General features: G+C 42.4%; 1 protein-coding gene across 10 annotated transcripts in view; it reads left to right on the top strand.

The window, feature by feature from the left end:
• The window catches only part of LOC111864520 (rho guanine nucleotide exchange factor 10), a 175,580-nt gene that overhangs the window by 140,745 nt on the left and 19,329 nt on the right, over positions 1 to 15,506 (top strand). For 8 of the 10 annotated variants that reach the window (XM_023851819.2, XM_033751467.1, XM_023851820.2 and 5 more), the window contains 5 exons: positions 8,484 to 8,691; positions 10,282 to 10,519; positions 12,556 to 12,741; positions 13,968 to 14,264; positions 14,449 to 14,541. In XM_023851819.2, the coding sequence (XP_023707587.1) occupies positions 8,484 to 8,691; positions 10,282 to 10,519; positions 12,556 to 12,741; positions 13,968 to 14,264; positions 14,449 to 14,541 (1,022 nt within the window). Of the gene's footprint in view, positions 1 to 6,354; positions 6,686 to 7,536; positions 7,601 to 8,483; positions 8,692 to 10,281; positions 10,520 to 12,555; positions 12,742 to 13,967; positions 14,265 to 14,448; positions 14,542 to 15,506 lie in introns of those variants that run through there. The other 2 variants (XM_023851822.2, XM_033751469.1) reach the window with 2 other exon arrangements.

Genomic DNA, 15,506 nt, shown 5'->3' with positions numbered 1-15,506 from the left:
AATTAAGCACAAGGACAGCTTTACCCTCATACTTAAGTAGTTGGAGGATTAAATTACATATATATCATTTTCTTTGGTAGAGAAGCCCGATATATTTGGCATATTATTGGACTGTGAAGAGTGCTGTGTTGTGGGCTGTAACGCCGTGTAGTTTTGCCAGAGCCCAACGTTACGCAGGAACATGTCGTCTCCATTAAGCTTACCGCCTGCTTCTTCGGATCTCTTAACTGAAGATGGAGGCGGTGTGTTTCTAGGAAATTGAGGCTGTCTCCGAACCACATGACCTTACAGCCGGGTAGTTTTGCGAGAGCCCAACGTTTCGCAGGAACATGTCGCCTCCATTAAGCTTACCGCCTGCTTCTTCGGATCTCTTAACTGAAGATGGAGGCGGTGTGTTTCTAGGAAATTGAGGCTGTCTCCGAACCACATGACCTTACAGCCGGGTAGTTTTGCGAGAGCCCAACGTTTCGCAGGAACATGTCGCCTCCATTAAGCTTACCGCCTGCTTCTTCTGATCTCTTAACTGAAGATGGAGGCGGTCGCAGGAACATGTCGTCTCCATTAAGCTTACCGCCTGCTTCTTCTGATCTCTTAACTGAAGATGGAGGCGGTGTGTTTCTAGGAAATAGAGGCTGTCTCCGAACCCCATGACATCACAGCCCAAAGGAACATACTTGCCATATGTAGCGTTAGTTAATTAGGTTGTGTTTTTAAAAAATTAAAAATGCTGATTTGATTCACAAACCTGCCGCTGTGTTGACGTCAGTTCCATAGCTACCGAATGTTGCATGGACTAATTCTATCTTCTTGTTATCCCGGAGGATTTAACGCATACTTCCTGCTGAAATGGAGCCCTGCACTGTAAGTACGGTTTGTTGTACCGAGTCATGTGACATGCTGATACACGACGATCTGCTGCTAACCTCAGAACAACAGTGTGTATACGTCGAGGCTCCCGCATATTCTACACAGTCTACTCACAGATGATGGTAAGGCTGTCAGTGTTACCCACTGGCCGGCTGCCCTTTACCCCCACAAATATTCCTGGTACTCATTTCTGTTGGAGGCTGATTCCACCTCAGGACCATAGTGTGGCTGGAAGGATTAGGTCAAATGAAAAATCCAGTGATCGCATCGGGAATCGAACCCGCCACTTTCCGGCTTGTAACATAGTGCATCTGTGGTGGTTATTTTAATAATAACTGAGATTTTAGGTCTACAAAACCGAGATTAACGGTCGTAAGGATCCGTTGCGCTGACCACGTGACACCCTCTATCCGCAAAAGTTGGCCCTAACTACGCCGACAAGCGGCGGTCGCTCGGTCGGTATAGTTCGCTTGCGGACTACAGGTCACGGAGTTCTCTTTTCTTCATCCTGTTTGTGTTTGTCAATATGGATTCAATCAAATACCATATCGCAAGAGAATTCTCTCTTCCTCATAACGCCCAGACCGTCTCTCGGGTTCACCCAGCCTACTATACAATGGGTGCCCGCTGCTGTTTCTCCGGGGTTAAAGCGGCAAGGGCGTGAAGCTGACCATTCACCTACATCTGGTGTCGAGGGTAAGAATGATGGAGCTATATCTCCCGTCCCCCATATATCTTCATGGCGCGTGGTGCTTAATTAAGCACAGGGATAACTTTTACATCACAAACACATCGTTATGTAAAGTAAGATATACATAAAGTAAAAAAAGTAAAGCTATCCCTGTACCAGGCCGTGAAGGCCCATAGGGTTGTGAGACGTTGAGGGTCCCACATTACCTTGACAATCGGCTCAAAGATGGCGGTAAGGTTGTCAGCCTTACGCGCCGGCCGCGCTTCATTCCCCAGGAAAATTATTTAATTAATTCCTGGTACTCATTTCTGTTAGAGGCTGAGTGAGCCCCGGGGCCTAGTGCAGCCGGAAGGATTAGGTCAATTGAAAAAAATTCAGTGACCTCATCGGGACTTGAACCCGCGACCTTCCGGCTTGTAGCATAGTACCTTAACCACTACGCTACCGCGTACCCCTAAAGTAAGATATACATAGTAATTTTAATTCCAATTATACATTTTAATATCAAAAACTAATATATAATACGTTTCGTAACATGAGGAAATTACATATACACGCACTTTCAATGTGTAAACACTGGCCAGTGTGGGGAGGTATGGCAGATGGAAGTAAATGGGATTGTATAGGCTCTCTGTACCTGTTCATGCAAACGTGTGTGTGTGTGTGTACCCGGATTGTGTCGATCGAGTAATAATAAACAGTGTATTATACGCAATATGACGATGCAATATAATATTTATATGAAACATAATGTTTGTGTGAATGACGGTATTTAAATTTGTGTTCAGTATCTACGCTCACTTCATTGCCGTTAACCCTTTAAAGACTGAATTTATTCTGAATAATATGAGTTAGGAACCACATTACGTCTTCGTTACAAAGCCCAGCCGGTTAATGCTGTTTAGGGAAACTGTCGCTGTTTATTGTGAGAACAGTACGGAACACACACATACATTCTGTGGGCAGAACGCAGAGTTTTAGTGTGTTAAGGTGATAGTACATATCGGTCTAGAAAACCGAAATTAACGGCCGTGGGGATTCGTTGCGCTAACCACGCGACACCCTCTGTCCGCAAAAGTTGGCACTTAACTTCGTCGACAAGCGGCGGTCGCTCGGTCGGTATAGTTCGCTTGCGGACTGAAACCACGGAGTTTGTTTTGTTAAGGTGATACATATAGTAACCGCTGGACTTCAAAGGGTTAAGTCTTAGCCTAATATTTCTAAAAAACTGAAATGTGATATTGTCAGCCCATTTTTTTGTCGCAGGTGTTTACATCTTAAATTACAGTTTATTACTTTTTAGAGTACCGTATTTCCTTATGGAAAAGAGGTCGGCTTATGAGATTGCCACGTTTTCTGCCCCCTCCCCCTTCAACCTGTTAAGAAGTTGATTAATTTTTGCGAAATTAGGTATGAACACTTGTTATGGGACGCCATCGAAACGTGGGCGTTGCTGTTGCTGCAGCACTACAGCGCACAGCTAGGCGGAAGCTGCGCTCACGCCTCCACATTCATGATGCATGTCAGTACACCGAAAAATGTAATTTTCTGTAAGGCTTCCTTCATTTCCTCCTCTTCCTCTTCTTCTGTGTTAAGGTGAAGGTTCCCTGTGCTTAAGTAATTAAGCATCACGCCTAGAAGACGCATGAAGGATTGAATTTATACTTCCGCTGTTCATGATCTCGACAGTAGGTGGAGGTGCGTGGTCATCTTCACTCCCCGGTCGCTTTACCTCACCTCCGGGGAAGGGTTACCCGGCACCGTTTGGATAGGAGGGCTCCCAAAACCAGTCTGGACAGTATGGAAAAGAGAAAAATCTTGCCTCTGCCAAAAATCGAACCCCGGCCGTCCGGGTCATAGCGCGTGGCTGTACCGGCTTAGCGACGTGGTGCCTCTCTTAAAATTGTCTTCAGAAGCGATGGGACATTGCAAGTAGATACATCGTCTTGACATTACATGTGGAATGTTGTTAGCACGTTAGCAGTTAGAAACACGAGGAGTACCATCTTCTGGGATGTGACGTTGTGTAGGCCTACCGGACTGAACGGCGTCAAATTGCAGAGCGCAATACTGTTCATAGACACCGCTGTAAGAACGTCAGATCCAAGAATTGCGAACATGGCGACGGTGCGAAACTTTACGGTTATATCTGAGGTGAAATAAAATAAAATATCAGAATTATAGTAATTATAGAAAGCGCGCGCAGGCGCCGTGTATTACGCTGAACGCCATGTTGCTCTATTAGAGGATACAACAGCGACCTGTTTAAGTTTACCACTTTGAGAGAAGGAAGGGATTAAGTAACCGCCGTAATCAACCACAGTCAGTGTTCATATGGTACAGTTTACCCAAAACTCCATGCTCAGTTCTTCAGATGGTAGTTATAATCCTGATCAAGAAATTATATTTTTATGACCATCATCCAAAATGCCACCTGTTGAGATAAATAATATTGTGGCATATAGACCCATTCATAAGCACGACAGCGAAACAGCGAAACAACGCCCGCTGCTAGGTAACAGATTCTTAATAAGCAAATATACGCAACCGTTACGGGGCACGCGTTACCGTAGTTGAATGTATGAGGGGTGGGTCTCCTTGGCCCTTGCACCGCGATCTATAGTGGTCTGTGGTTGAGGCACTATGCTACAAGCCGGAAGGTCGCGGGTTCAAGTCCCGATGAGTTCATTGGATTTTTTTCAATTGACCTAATCCTTCCGGCCGCACTATGGCCCTGGCGTCGACTCGCCCTCTAACAGAAATGAGTACCAGGAATTAATTAAATAATTTTCCTGGGGAGTAAAGCGCGGCCGGCATGAAAGGCTGACAACCTTAACGCCATATTTGAGCCGAATGTCTAGATAATGTGGGTCCCTCAATGTCTCACAACACTGTGGGCCTTCACAGCCTGGTACAAGGATAGCTTTACTTTTTTTTTTTTACGCAACCGTTACTGACTAAAGCCTTTGCAAACAGATTGCCACGGTAACGAGTCCAGCGCAACAGTAGAAGAACTGTTGGAAAGAATGTTTTCTACGCGGTCCATGACAAGATTTATCAATGGAGCAAGTTTTGGAGTTAGTTATTAGAGAGGGTGGGTTTCCCCGTTCACTTAGACCAATATTCGTCCATTGTGCTTCCCTCTATGATATTCTACCAGTCTCTATGGCCTACCGATATTGGTGCGTACCATTAGTCCCGACCGAGCCAGCGAGTTCGGCCTCCACTAGCTTGGTGTTATCTATAATGCTTCCCCCATCTATCAGAGGAGTTAGAGACTACAGTTGGGCGGGAAACGTCCTTAAATTTGCCTCAGTGACCTCCTTTGGAGATATGATGTTCTTTTACGTGCCGTAAAGCTACAACACGGGACACACGGCTCAAAGTCCCTCCCGGAGGACTTGTTCCCTGAATTTTTCCGCCCTTAAAAATTCGACGGCCTCCGCCGGGTTTGATCCCGCGTACCACGAGTCATGAGGTGGGAACGTTACCTCTAGACTACGGAGGCCACTTAAGTTTTGGAGTTAGTCAGGTTTGCAATACTGGACAAGGCGAAGCCCGACATAAAAAGTATGAGGTTTAAACTTGGCGGCGGTCAAGCATACGACCGTTCAAGTGACTACACTGCCGTTGTAGCGGAAGCTACTAGAAATAGGGCATAATCTGCTGTACTGAGCTTGGACTTACAGAGGCCCTTATGTATTTTATATACATTTATTAACATGTTTACCATGTAATTTGCAAATATTCTTTACATTATGAAAAATGACTTACAGTGACTGACAAAAGAGCTCCAGCTGGAGCTCGACACCAAGACTGACCGACCTACCGTCAGTCGCAAAGTGACTTTGACTTTGAGTTAGTCAGTTGTATGGGAGTCTGTTAAGGGAAGACTTCGTCGGTGCAATTGAAGTGACGGCGGAAGTTGAAGAATCTCCACAGTTAGAAGCCATTACCAGGGAACGACTGGTGAAGACACAGCAGAGTGAGAAGACTTAGAGTGTGCTATAGTGATTTTTAAAATGTGGAGATCAGCGATGGTGTTATAATTACTTGCAGTAATTATAGATCAGCAAATTCAATGTCCAATCCAGTCCCCGTCTATAATCACACACACGTGACGGTATCTTCATATCATATTTATCTGCATTCCATTCTGTCATATTACCGTCCTCTGTATGTCCCAAGGGGTGTGACGTGCCCACCACCATTTGTATGTTTTGTGACCACACAGTGTAAGCTTTTAGCTTACGTCTGTTTCACCTACAGGAGGCCACGCCTGTGTACACGATCCTTGTCCGGTACAGTTCTCATATAATGCTGACGTGGGGATCCTTCCCCCCCCCCCCAATCGATGCAATTCCAGCAACGGTTTTATCTGCATCAACAAGTTCTTGGTTATAGTAGCTCAGGCAGTATATAACTTCGTACTTTCTCACAAGACCCGTATGTGTTACGTGTTTGTGTATGTAATTAATGAAATTGCAATGATTATTTACGTTTAATTTGGAGGGGGGGGCAATAGTGACATCTCCTTTGTCGAACCGTACCACCACCTGGGATGTGACATCAGGTTCCTTCAAAACGGCAATTCTTTACAAGACTAAACGGGTCATATTCCTCCAGGAGGTGGGGCCTGCCATGAGAACCTCACATACTGTTAGCCGTTTTCTTGTTTTAGTCTTGTTATTTTTGCCTAATGAATTATCTTTGTCGGCAGCCGATATCTGCTGTGGTATGAGAAGTACTCCACATGGGACAGACTACAGGAAACAATTCGCTCCTTGCTAGACAAGCTACCAAAAATTTTTGCGGGCTGTGACTAAGTCGTCAGTCTAGAAGAAGAATTTTCTCTGTACTGGCCTGTTGACACTTTATTGGAAGTGATTAGAACACGGACAGTGCTTGCTGCCATGCAAATTTGGAAGTGGAACTTTGAGGGAGATGAAGAGAGAAGTGGAAGGAAGTGACATTTCCTGTTTTGTGTTTCATTCCCTTTCGGAGGAGTGTAGGAGGAGAGAAGATAATCTGGTGCACTAAGTGTTATATCAGTGTTGAATGTTTACACTACCTCATGATTTGTTATGATGGGCTCAAGAACAACCGTCTGGTGGATATCATTGCCAGGTACAAGTACCCAGTTCACCAAGTTGTTTCTCGTTTGAATATCATATAACAAAGAAGTTAATTTGTGTGGTATGCATACCCACAATCAAGCTGTAGTCCGGTTTACAGGCTTCGCTATTTTGTATCAGCTAATACGAGAAACGTTAACTGAAAAGGAAGCTGTGAAAGTTTATCTGTGTCGTGAGATTTGAGGTTTCCACGGCATGTGGATGTGAAGGTGCTGTCGTCAGGGATGTGATACTTTATAGTCTCTAAAATACCATCGTTTCGATTGAACCTTCTGTTTGAGGAAGAAATTTTCGTTTTTGTTTTTGTTGACGTTCGGTGTGAAACCCGTTTGCCACAGCGTGTCACATTTGCATTCCATTTATTTCCACGCCTCGCTGAAGCACATGAAGTGAACGTCTCAGCAGGTGGTCGATTCTACCTTTCAGATCGTCTGTTTTATTGATCTTCACACATAATGCCCCCTAGTTGTATAGTCCTATAGGAGAGGTCTGGCAGGGGAATGTCCAGCAATCGAGTTGCGGGAAGTTCCTTCCAAACTCCCTTACCTGATGTACCACTGCTGGAAGTATTCGTTCAGACCTTCACGAGCCGTCTTTGTGTAGTAGAGTTCAGCTGTATGACGTTAACAATTTGTTGCTTTGTGTTGAACTTCTTATGTCGCACGAAGTTTCGTCATGTTCAGAGTTTGGTCTCGAAAGTTTATATTAACATTTATCACGTCAGTGGATTGAAAGAGGAGGTTCGAAACCTTGGCCGTCTTGACCTTTGTACCTTACTCAGCCGCTTTTACTTATGGGACTGTCATTTGTGGCTTGACAGTATGTACCATTTGAGGAGAATAATCGAGGCCTACTCCAGGACTACCGCATGGACATGTCCAGAGTAACAGAGATGCTAGGAACGCAGGTAAACTGTCGCCGTTTCTCTTCTGTTTTGCGTTTTGTTTATGCTCGTAGTGTTAGTCGGTATAGTGACTGGCTATGGGCTGGATGACCAAGGGGTCGGAGTTTTGAATAGCAGTAGGGTTAAGAATTTTCTCCACATTGCCCATACCGGCTCTGGGGCCCACCAAGCCTTCTGTCCAATGGGAACCGGGGACACTTTCCCTGGATGTAATGCGGCCGGGGCGTGAAGCCAACCACTCACCTCAAACTAGTGCCAAGGTTAAGAAAACGTGGATCTATACATGCACCCCCCCATACGTCTTCATGGCATAATGCTTAATTAATTAGGCACAGGGATAACTACCTTTTTATTATTTATGATTGTAGTGTTAATTGTTACAAAATAGCACAGCGTGGAAACCTTGCTATTATTATGAGACACTGTGCGTTGTGAGGGTGTGTGCACACGTGTGCCTGAAAACGGGAGACTGTTCTTCCAGGTCCCTTGCAACAGTAGGGAATCACATGATTTAGACATTGGTTCCATATTCAGTAGTATCTTTTCAGATTTTGAGTAATATTTTCCTTTTGTTAAGTTGGCCTGCCCGTTAAGTTTAGTATGAAACGGGCCACAGAATTGTTTTGCTGTTCTCCTGTATTTCAAAAACAACAGTTAACAGCAGCCCCTCTCATGCTTTCAATATTAAAACATATATGTAATTTGGCATTCTTTCTCAGTATGTGGAGGAAGTTCAGATGTCACTGAGGTCTCATTGTGTGAAGTGAGAATTTAGAATCTTATAAACTAGAATTCATGTTATAAAGAGTTAATCCTTCAGATTGTAAGGTGATTTTATGGTTTGATTTACATAGCTGTTTGGTTATATGGGAAACTGTTATTTCAGATGAACCCAGGATGCGGTCTGGATCCTGGGATGACTCTGGCAGTGCAGGTGGACACATTGTTGGCAACCCAGAGTCTGGCGTTTCTCATCGTCGGTTGGACCAGTCTCAGCGTGCTGTGAGTTCTGAAGAGAGCTGGTACTCAGGCGGATCTGACCAAGAATTGTCATCTGGTGATGAGAGCGAGAAACATGAACTCTCGGTAACAAAGTAAGTTAGAGACGTATTTGTGTGCTGCTGTGTCCAGTGGGCAAAGTGGACAGGTGCCTAAGCTGCCCCCATGCTGTGAGCAATGGCCCCATGTGGTTAAACTTTCTCTTATTACTTGTGAGCATCTGACGAATGTACTTGCAGATCTCTCTGCCTCTTATTTTTTGTATTTATGTGTATGATATTTCATGCTTCCAGTTTGAATGTTTAAAATATTAAGTACAGTGTGGTCACATTTTATGGGAGGATGCAAACCTGATGACCTCACAAAATCCAAGACAAGTTTTCTTATAGTTTTTGAAGCACAAACATGATTCTTGACTATTTTTGGGGTGGGATTCAAATTGTTTAAAACTTTGTGCATAAAGTGAGGCTTTATTAATGCCATGGTCTTAAAAGCAGCCTTGGTTAGACTAGATGCATTTTAAAGGTTCAATTTGTGTTGCACTTGTTATTTTAATTCTTGCAAGGTGAGAGAGGAAGGGACAGGAACGGATCTACCTGCTGTATACAGCATCAGTTCAGAACATACTGACCACTAAGCATACTTGTGTAGTTCTTGGCATTTCTGTGTTTGTATCTCTACATAACAAAGCATCATTTTAGCTGTGAAACTGACATTGAGTACAATAATATTACACTTCATGGGGACAGTGGCTTGGACCCTGCACAGCCACTGTACTGAATGTTTTGGCTCAGGTAGTAGTAGCTGATTCCTGCTGCTGCCACTTGCAGTCCCCCCCCCACTCAATGAATAACATGTGGATTCTGAATTTCTCAACAGTGAATATTTTCTTAAAAAAAAATGGTTTTGGCTGATTCTTTTTCCGTTTTACACTTTATGTTTAAAACATTTTAACATGTATCCAAATTTTGTAACCAGAGTATCCAGAATGCAGGATGCACCATACCAGGATTTCAGCATCCATCAGTACACCAAACTGTTTTGTGTTCACATGATTTTCGTGCATTGCTGAAATAAGATCTCTTTGGTAGGGTTTCATTTTATTTGAAAGCATGTAGAAGAATTTGACAGCAGTGCTGAAAGGATTTTCAAAAAATGAATTCCAGCTGTAGACTGAACAGGTTGTATAGTGGTAATGCTCTGCGTTTGTGTTTGGGTGGTGTGAGGTTCGAATCTCAACCATAACATTGACTATCCTCAGTGTTTAGGGAGAGGGATTGGCCTCATGCTGTTGTACCTCGATTGGGCCACACTTTCTTTATTCCAGATTATTATCAATTAACCTTTTATCCTTCCATTATCCTGCCTTTTAATTCTTTGGACTATATATATATATATATACTGACAGAATGATAAAATAACAGAAATGGTTGATGTGTTGGGATGTACAAGTATAAAGCCAGAAGGTGACCACATGCAGTGTAGATGAGTGGTGATAGAGATATATGTATCTCAGATGTATTAGGGCTGCAGGAATGATATGTACAGATATATTTCTTTGCATAATCGGTCATTAGTTGTTGTGTAATTGACATTACAGTTATAATTAGAAAGTGGTCCCTGCTCAGAACCCCCTTCATACCTAGGCTTTCTTTGCTGCATCATGTCATTTTCTCTGTTCATAGAAGCAACGGTCAGCTGAAGACAACTCTTAATAAAGCCCGCACGCTATGTGACAAGTGGAGAGGTGGAGGTAGGCAGACCTCAGAATCCAACTGTACACCTCAGTCAGGAGGAGGTGATCTTGCAGGACAGGGCCGCTTATCACGGTGGTTTTCAATTCGTCGAGGATCAAGCAACCAGTATGATGTTGATAATACAGAGAAGGTGGCTGGCAGTGGCAAGATGCCCTTGTTACCAGAAGTGAGTTAAAACAGAATGATCCTTTACTCCATTGGTGAGAATGCAGTTTGTATGTGTAGGTGTGTTACAAGATTCGTCTGTGTTCACGTTTATCTATGGCCATTTTAAATTATCATACCTTCAGCTTGTAGAACAGTAAGTAATTTTTAAATTGTGGGAGGATTTGTGTTAGATGCATACTGCACATACTTGCATGCTCGCTCTTTGACTGTACAATTTACATTCATTGTTCCGGATCTGTTATAATTAGCTGATTATTGTGCTTAAGTTTAGTGCCACAAACTGCCATTAATGCTGCAGTTAATCATCATCCAGAATTTAATTAATTTAATTATTACTTGTTGTTGTTTGGTGTCCGTGATTAGCTGAGATTATGAAGTGTCAGGCCACTGCAAGTGCCTGAATGATCTGCAGTAAATTTTGATGTGCATAGCTCAGTCTGTTATGGAGCGATGAAATCCTGTGTCTGGTGTGTAATGGGCAAATATTTTAGCAGCATCAGAAGGTGGTGAATTGTTGAACGAATATGTAAGGTGGTGTAGCTGGTATGAGGAAGTTACTGTTTATTTCACAGTATGATCAGATATGTGTGCCAAAGTATATCACTGAACAGGTGAAATGCTTGAAAACCAGATCTTGACTCTGCCCCAGGATATATTATGTTTAAAGTAACATGCAAAAAAGCCTTCAAATTTTGTGCACATTATGTATTGTTTAATATTGATTCTAAGCAAAGTACTTAAGTCCTACCTACGTGGTATCCATGCATATGGAATTCTTATGCAACCACCAAAAAATTTAAAGAAAATTTACTGTTGCTTTAAAGTTACTTCAGAATCATAGCTGCACTGTGCATACATTCATCCACCATGCAGTAGTTCTCTCAGACGCAACTAGCAGTGCTCCCCATTATCATCTTGTGTGGCTGCCATTGTAGTTGTGATGATCCTTTGGATTATTATGGGTTCTCTAAGAACCTTGGCTGTCATAGATAACAGAACATTTCATTTAGTTTATAGAAATGCATGAATTATAATTCATATAGAACATAGTTAGGGGTACGCCGTAATGTAGTTGGTTGAGGCACTAGCTGGAAGGTCAAAGGTTCAAGTCCTGATGAGGTCATTGGATTTTTTCAATTGACCTTATCCTTCTGGTTGCACTATGGCCCTGGGGTCTACTCTGCCTCTAACATGAATCAATTCAATAATTTTCCTGGGGTTAAAGCANAGTCCTGATGAGGTCATTGGATTTTTTTCAATTGACCTTATCCTTCTGGTCGCACTATGGCCCTAGGGTCTACTCTGCCTCTAACATGAATCAATTAAATAATTTTCCTGGGGTTAAAGCGCGACCAGCACGTTAGAAATAGGGCATAATCTGCTGCTTTGAGCCTGTTGTCTAGATAATGTGGGACCCTCAACATCTCACAACCCTATGGGCCTTCACGGCCTGTTACAGGGATAACTTTACTTTTACTTACTTTTATAGAACATAGTGCCTCATGTCTGAAGCAATAAGAATCTAGTCACATATCTTCAAGCGGAAGGAAATTAAGAGACGTGCGAGGCAAAGCCGTGTGCTGTACCAACATTATTTTGTTGTGGTGAACCGTGGAGAGTACAAGGAACTGTTGAGAAAATATTGATATCAGCAGATAGGCATTGCAATCAGAGGACTGAGAGTTGCACACTTTTGGACTGTGGAAGAAGGGAAGAAATTCCACAGGAGTAGTAACAGAATTCATAGAACAGTATAAAATTAAAAAAGACTGGAAAGATCATGTTGGCAGGATGCGCTCTTGTCAGGATTCCAGAATAGATCTTAAAATGTGTATGGAGAGGCCTCTGAAACTGAAGGATTCTATTTCAGTAGGCTTTTAATAATAGGGTGAAATGAATCCAGTTTTTCTTCCTTTCCAATCTGTGCATATACTGCCTTTGGAAACTGTTAGTGAAACAGTTGGCTGTTATTAACCTCAGTTATGACTTGTTGAGAATGAGACTGTGATGAAACTTTTCTCTTGACTGTCACAGGTGGAGGAAGACTCAGCAACAAGCTTTGCTGACTTGCCATGTGCATTCCAGCGACGACAGTTGCCTCCCTCACTGCCTCCTGCTCCAGCTGGACTCACCCCTCAGCAGCTCAAAAGGCGTCACATTGTGGCCGCCATAGTTCACAGTGAGAACTCTTACGTAGCGACCCTCCAGAGGCTTGTCAATGTATGTATACAGAGTAGAGCACCAGATTTCAGGTGAATATTGTGGTGTATCTGGAGGCTGAAACCAGTCTCCATCTTCAGAGTAGTAGTGAGTGAAGTCAGGAAAGTGACAGGTTATGTAGTAGATGTGGTATTTTTGGCCAGCAAGACAACAGATTTATCAGAAATTAAACCAGTCTAATACCACTGTCTTACACTGGTTCTGTTTAGTGACTGCTACATGTTTTTGATCCATAGTTGGATCATTATCAGGCAGTACTCTTATTTGTGAATTACCTTAAGACATCATGCATTATTGAATTATCCTAATATGGATCCATATTAATGTTAGTTGTTAAAATCATTATGATACTTGCAATTTTGGCTAAAATTTTTTCGTGTATGTTTGTTCTGTCATTACGATGTTAGTTTCCGTGTTTCTTGTCCTGTATTTGTAGATGATTGTATCTTCCAGGTTTTGTTGTTATGTGTGTATTTGGGTTAAAATTTTATTTTTATGTTTTGTTCCTTGATGTGTTGTAGGTGATAATATCTTCTGGGATTTGTTATTATGTTTTTATATGTATTATGTGTGATACTCTCATATGATGTTATTACTAGTTTTCTTATATATGTTTCTCATTGATTTCCTTGTATGTTGTCATAATTGAGTTGTTTTCTCTTTGGAGTGTGTTGTATACTTCTTTATTTAAGGATGTTAGTTCTTAAGTTCATGGTTCAGGGTAGACACTGGGTGGGGGGAGGGATGGGTCATATGGGGACAGGAGCATGAGCAGCCAACCAGAGCCAGGGTTGAACGAGGAGATGGGGCCTTGGTTGGTCCAGTAGGGACTGTGACTGGTGGACATGGCCATTTGCTCCGGCATAGGAAGAAAGAAATACAACAAAGGACCATTTTCAGGTTCACAGGCAGAGGAAGGCCAAGTGAAGACTTTGTCATGGAATCAGTGTTCCTCCATTCCTTCAGGATGTGAATGGGATGCTTTCATGGCGTTCTCAACTAACTTTCCTGTTGCCATTGTTTGGGTGGAGCTCTGATCCAGTCCATGTATCTGGGTTTATTGACCAGGCTATGGTGCCAGACTACATGGTGTCATAACCCAGAAAGTCACAGTGTACAGTATTAGGATTTTAATGTTTGTGATGCATGTTTTGTTTTTAAGCAAATCATCCTGCCATTAGAATGCTGCTTAGTGTAAATGCTTTCTGTTTGCTTTTCTGCTGTAGGATTATAAGAAGCCCCTAGAAGAAAGTAGTCCACCAATACTTAGCAGCTCTAAGATATCAACCTTATTCCATCGCTTGCCGGAGATATTACAGTGTCACACGTTGTTTCGAATTGCTCTGGCGGAGAGCATTCGCAACTGGGATCATGATGAGAAGATAGGAGATGTGTTTGTGGCAAGCTTTTCCAAAGCAATTGTGCTCGACATCTACAGTGGATTCATCAACAATTTCTCTGTAGCCATGGATCTAGCAAAGATGGAAGCTAAGCGGAAGTCAGCACTGGCTGATTTCCTCAAGGTAAAATTATAAGTAACTCTTATTCTTAAAATTTCAGTGGACATCACAATTGCAGTATGTTATATTTACAGTTTTTTTTATTCATAACCTGTTTACTTATATTGTGATTTTTGTAAACCCAGTAACCATTAACTGTGGTCTTATTTGAAAATTTATGTCACTATTATCTGGTTTCCCATTGCAGGTGAAACAGATCAGTGCGCACGATCGCTTGTCTTTCTTCGGACTTATGGTAAAGCCTGTGCAGAGGTTCCCGCAGTTCATTTTGTTCCTGCAGGTTAGTTGTTCACACATATTCTGTCTATATATAATCCTCTTGTTACTACATTCATAGTGAAGTCTGTCCAGAGACTACTACCTCAAAAGCCCATTTGTTACTGTATGTACACCTACTTTAATGTAATAAAAACTCTGCATATGTAAAATATGCACACGCATCATTTGCACCCTTATTAGCCCCTGTTCATGGAGTGAGATGCCGACAGTGTTTGGCTTCTCTCTGATAAGAAAATTGACAACTAGTACGTAGTCTAATTGTAATTTTTCTCCACCCTTTAAAAGTATTACTAATGCAGTTAGTTTACTTAACATTACACTGCAACAGCTCCTTAAAGTGGTGTCCTCCAACATACACACACATTTCATGCCAGTGTAACAAATTCTTTGACACGCATTGAAGCTTTCCCTCTGTGATTTGTAGGATAATGTTCTGTATGTTATTCTCTGAGACTTCCAAAGTATGTGGGGCTTTTACTGTGAAACTCCTGTTTCAAGTTGCACCACAGATAAATGACACACGCATTCAGATGTGGGGAGCACGAGGCCATAGTGTTTGTTCATGAAAAGCAACATGTTTGTAGTGTTCACATCACACACCATGTACTAGCTTTTGGGTTGTGCAGTGGGATCTTTTGGGTAGCAAGTGGATATTTTGGTATTGCAATGGATTGTGTTCTGTGATTGCCAGTGAATTTTATGAACACATTTGTCATAAGATTTCTTCTTATGACATAATCCTGAACAAGAAGGTTTGTTATAAGCACAGTGGACTCACAGCCAACTGGTCACAGAAACGAATGTGTAGTGAGTGACAGGAATGAACGGTGCACCCATTATCAAGCTGGCTATGTAGCAGCAGACTGCATGTGTTTGACACACGGGTTTACTGTGTGCTGATTGCTGATTGCTGAAGACTGTTTTGAAAGTAATTACCACATTTTGAAAGTAATTACCACATGGTTG

Source organism: Cryptotermes secundus, unplaced genomic scaffold (genome assembly GCF_002891405.2).
Source record: "Cryptotermes secundus unplaced genomic scaffold, Csec_1.0 scaffold960, whole genome shotgun sequence".
Classification (NCBI taxonomy): domain Eukaryota; kingdom Metazoa; phylum Arthropoda; class Insecta; order Blattodea; family Kalotermitidae; genus Cryptotermes; species Cryptotermes secundus.
Note: the sequence above shows the minus strand (reverse complement) of the source record. Positions and strands in the feature narration are given on the sequence as shown.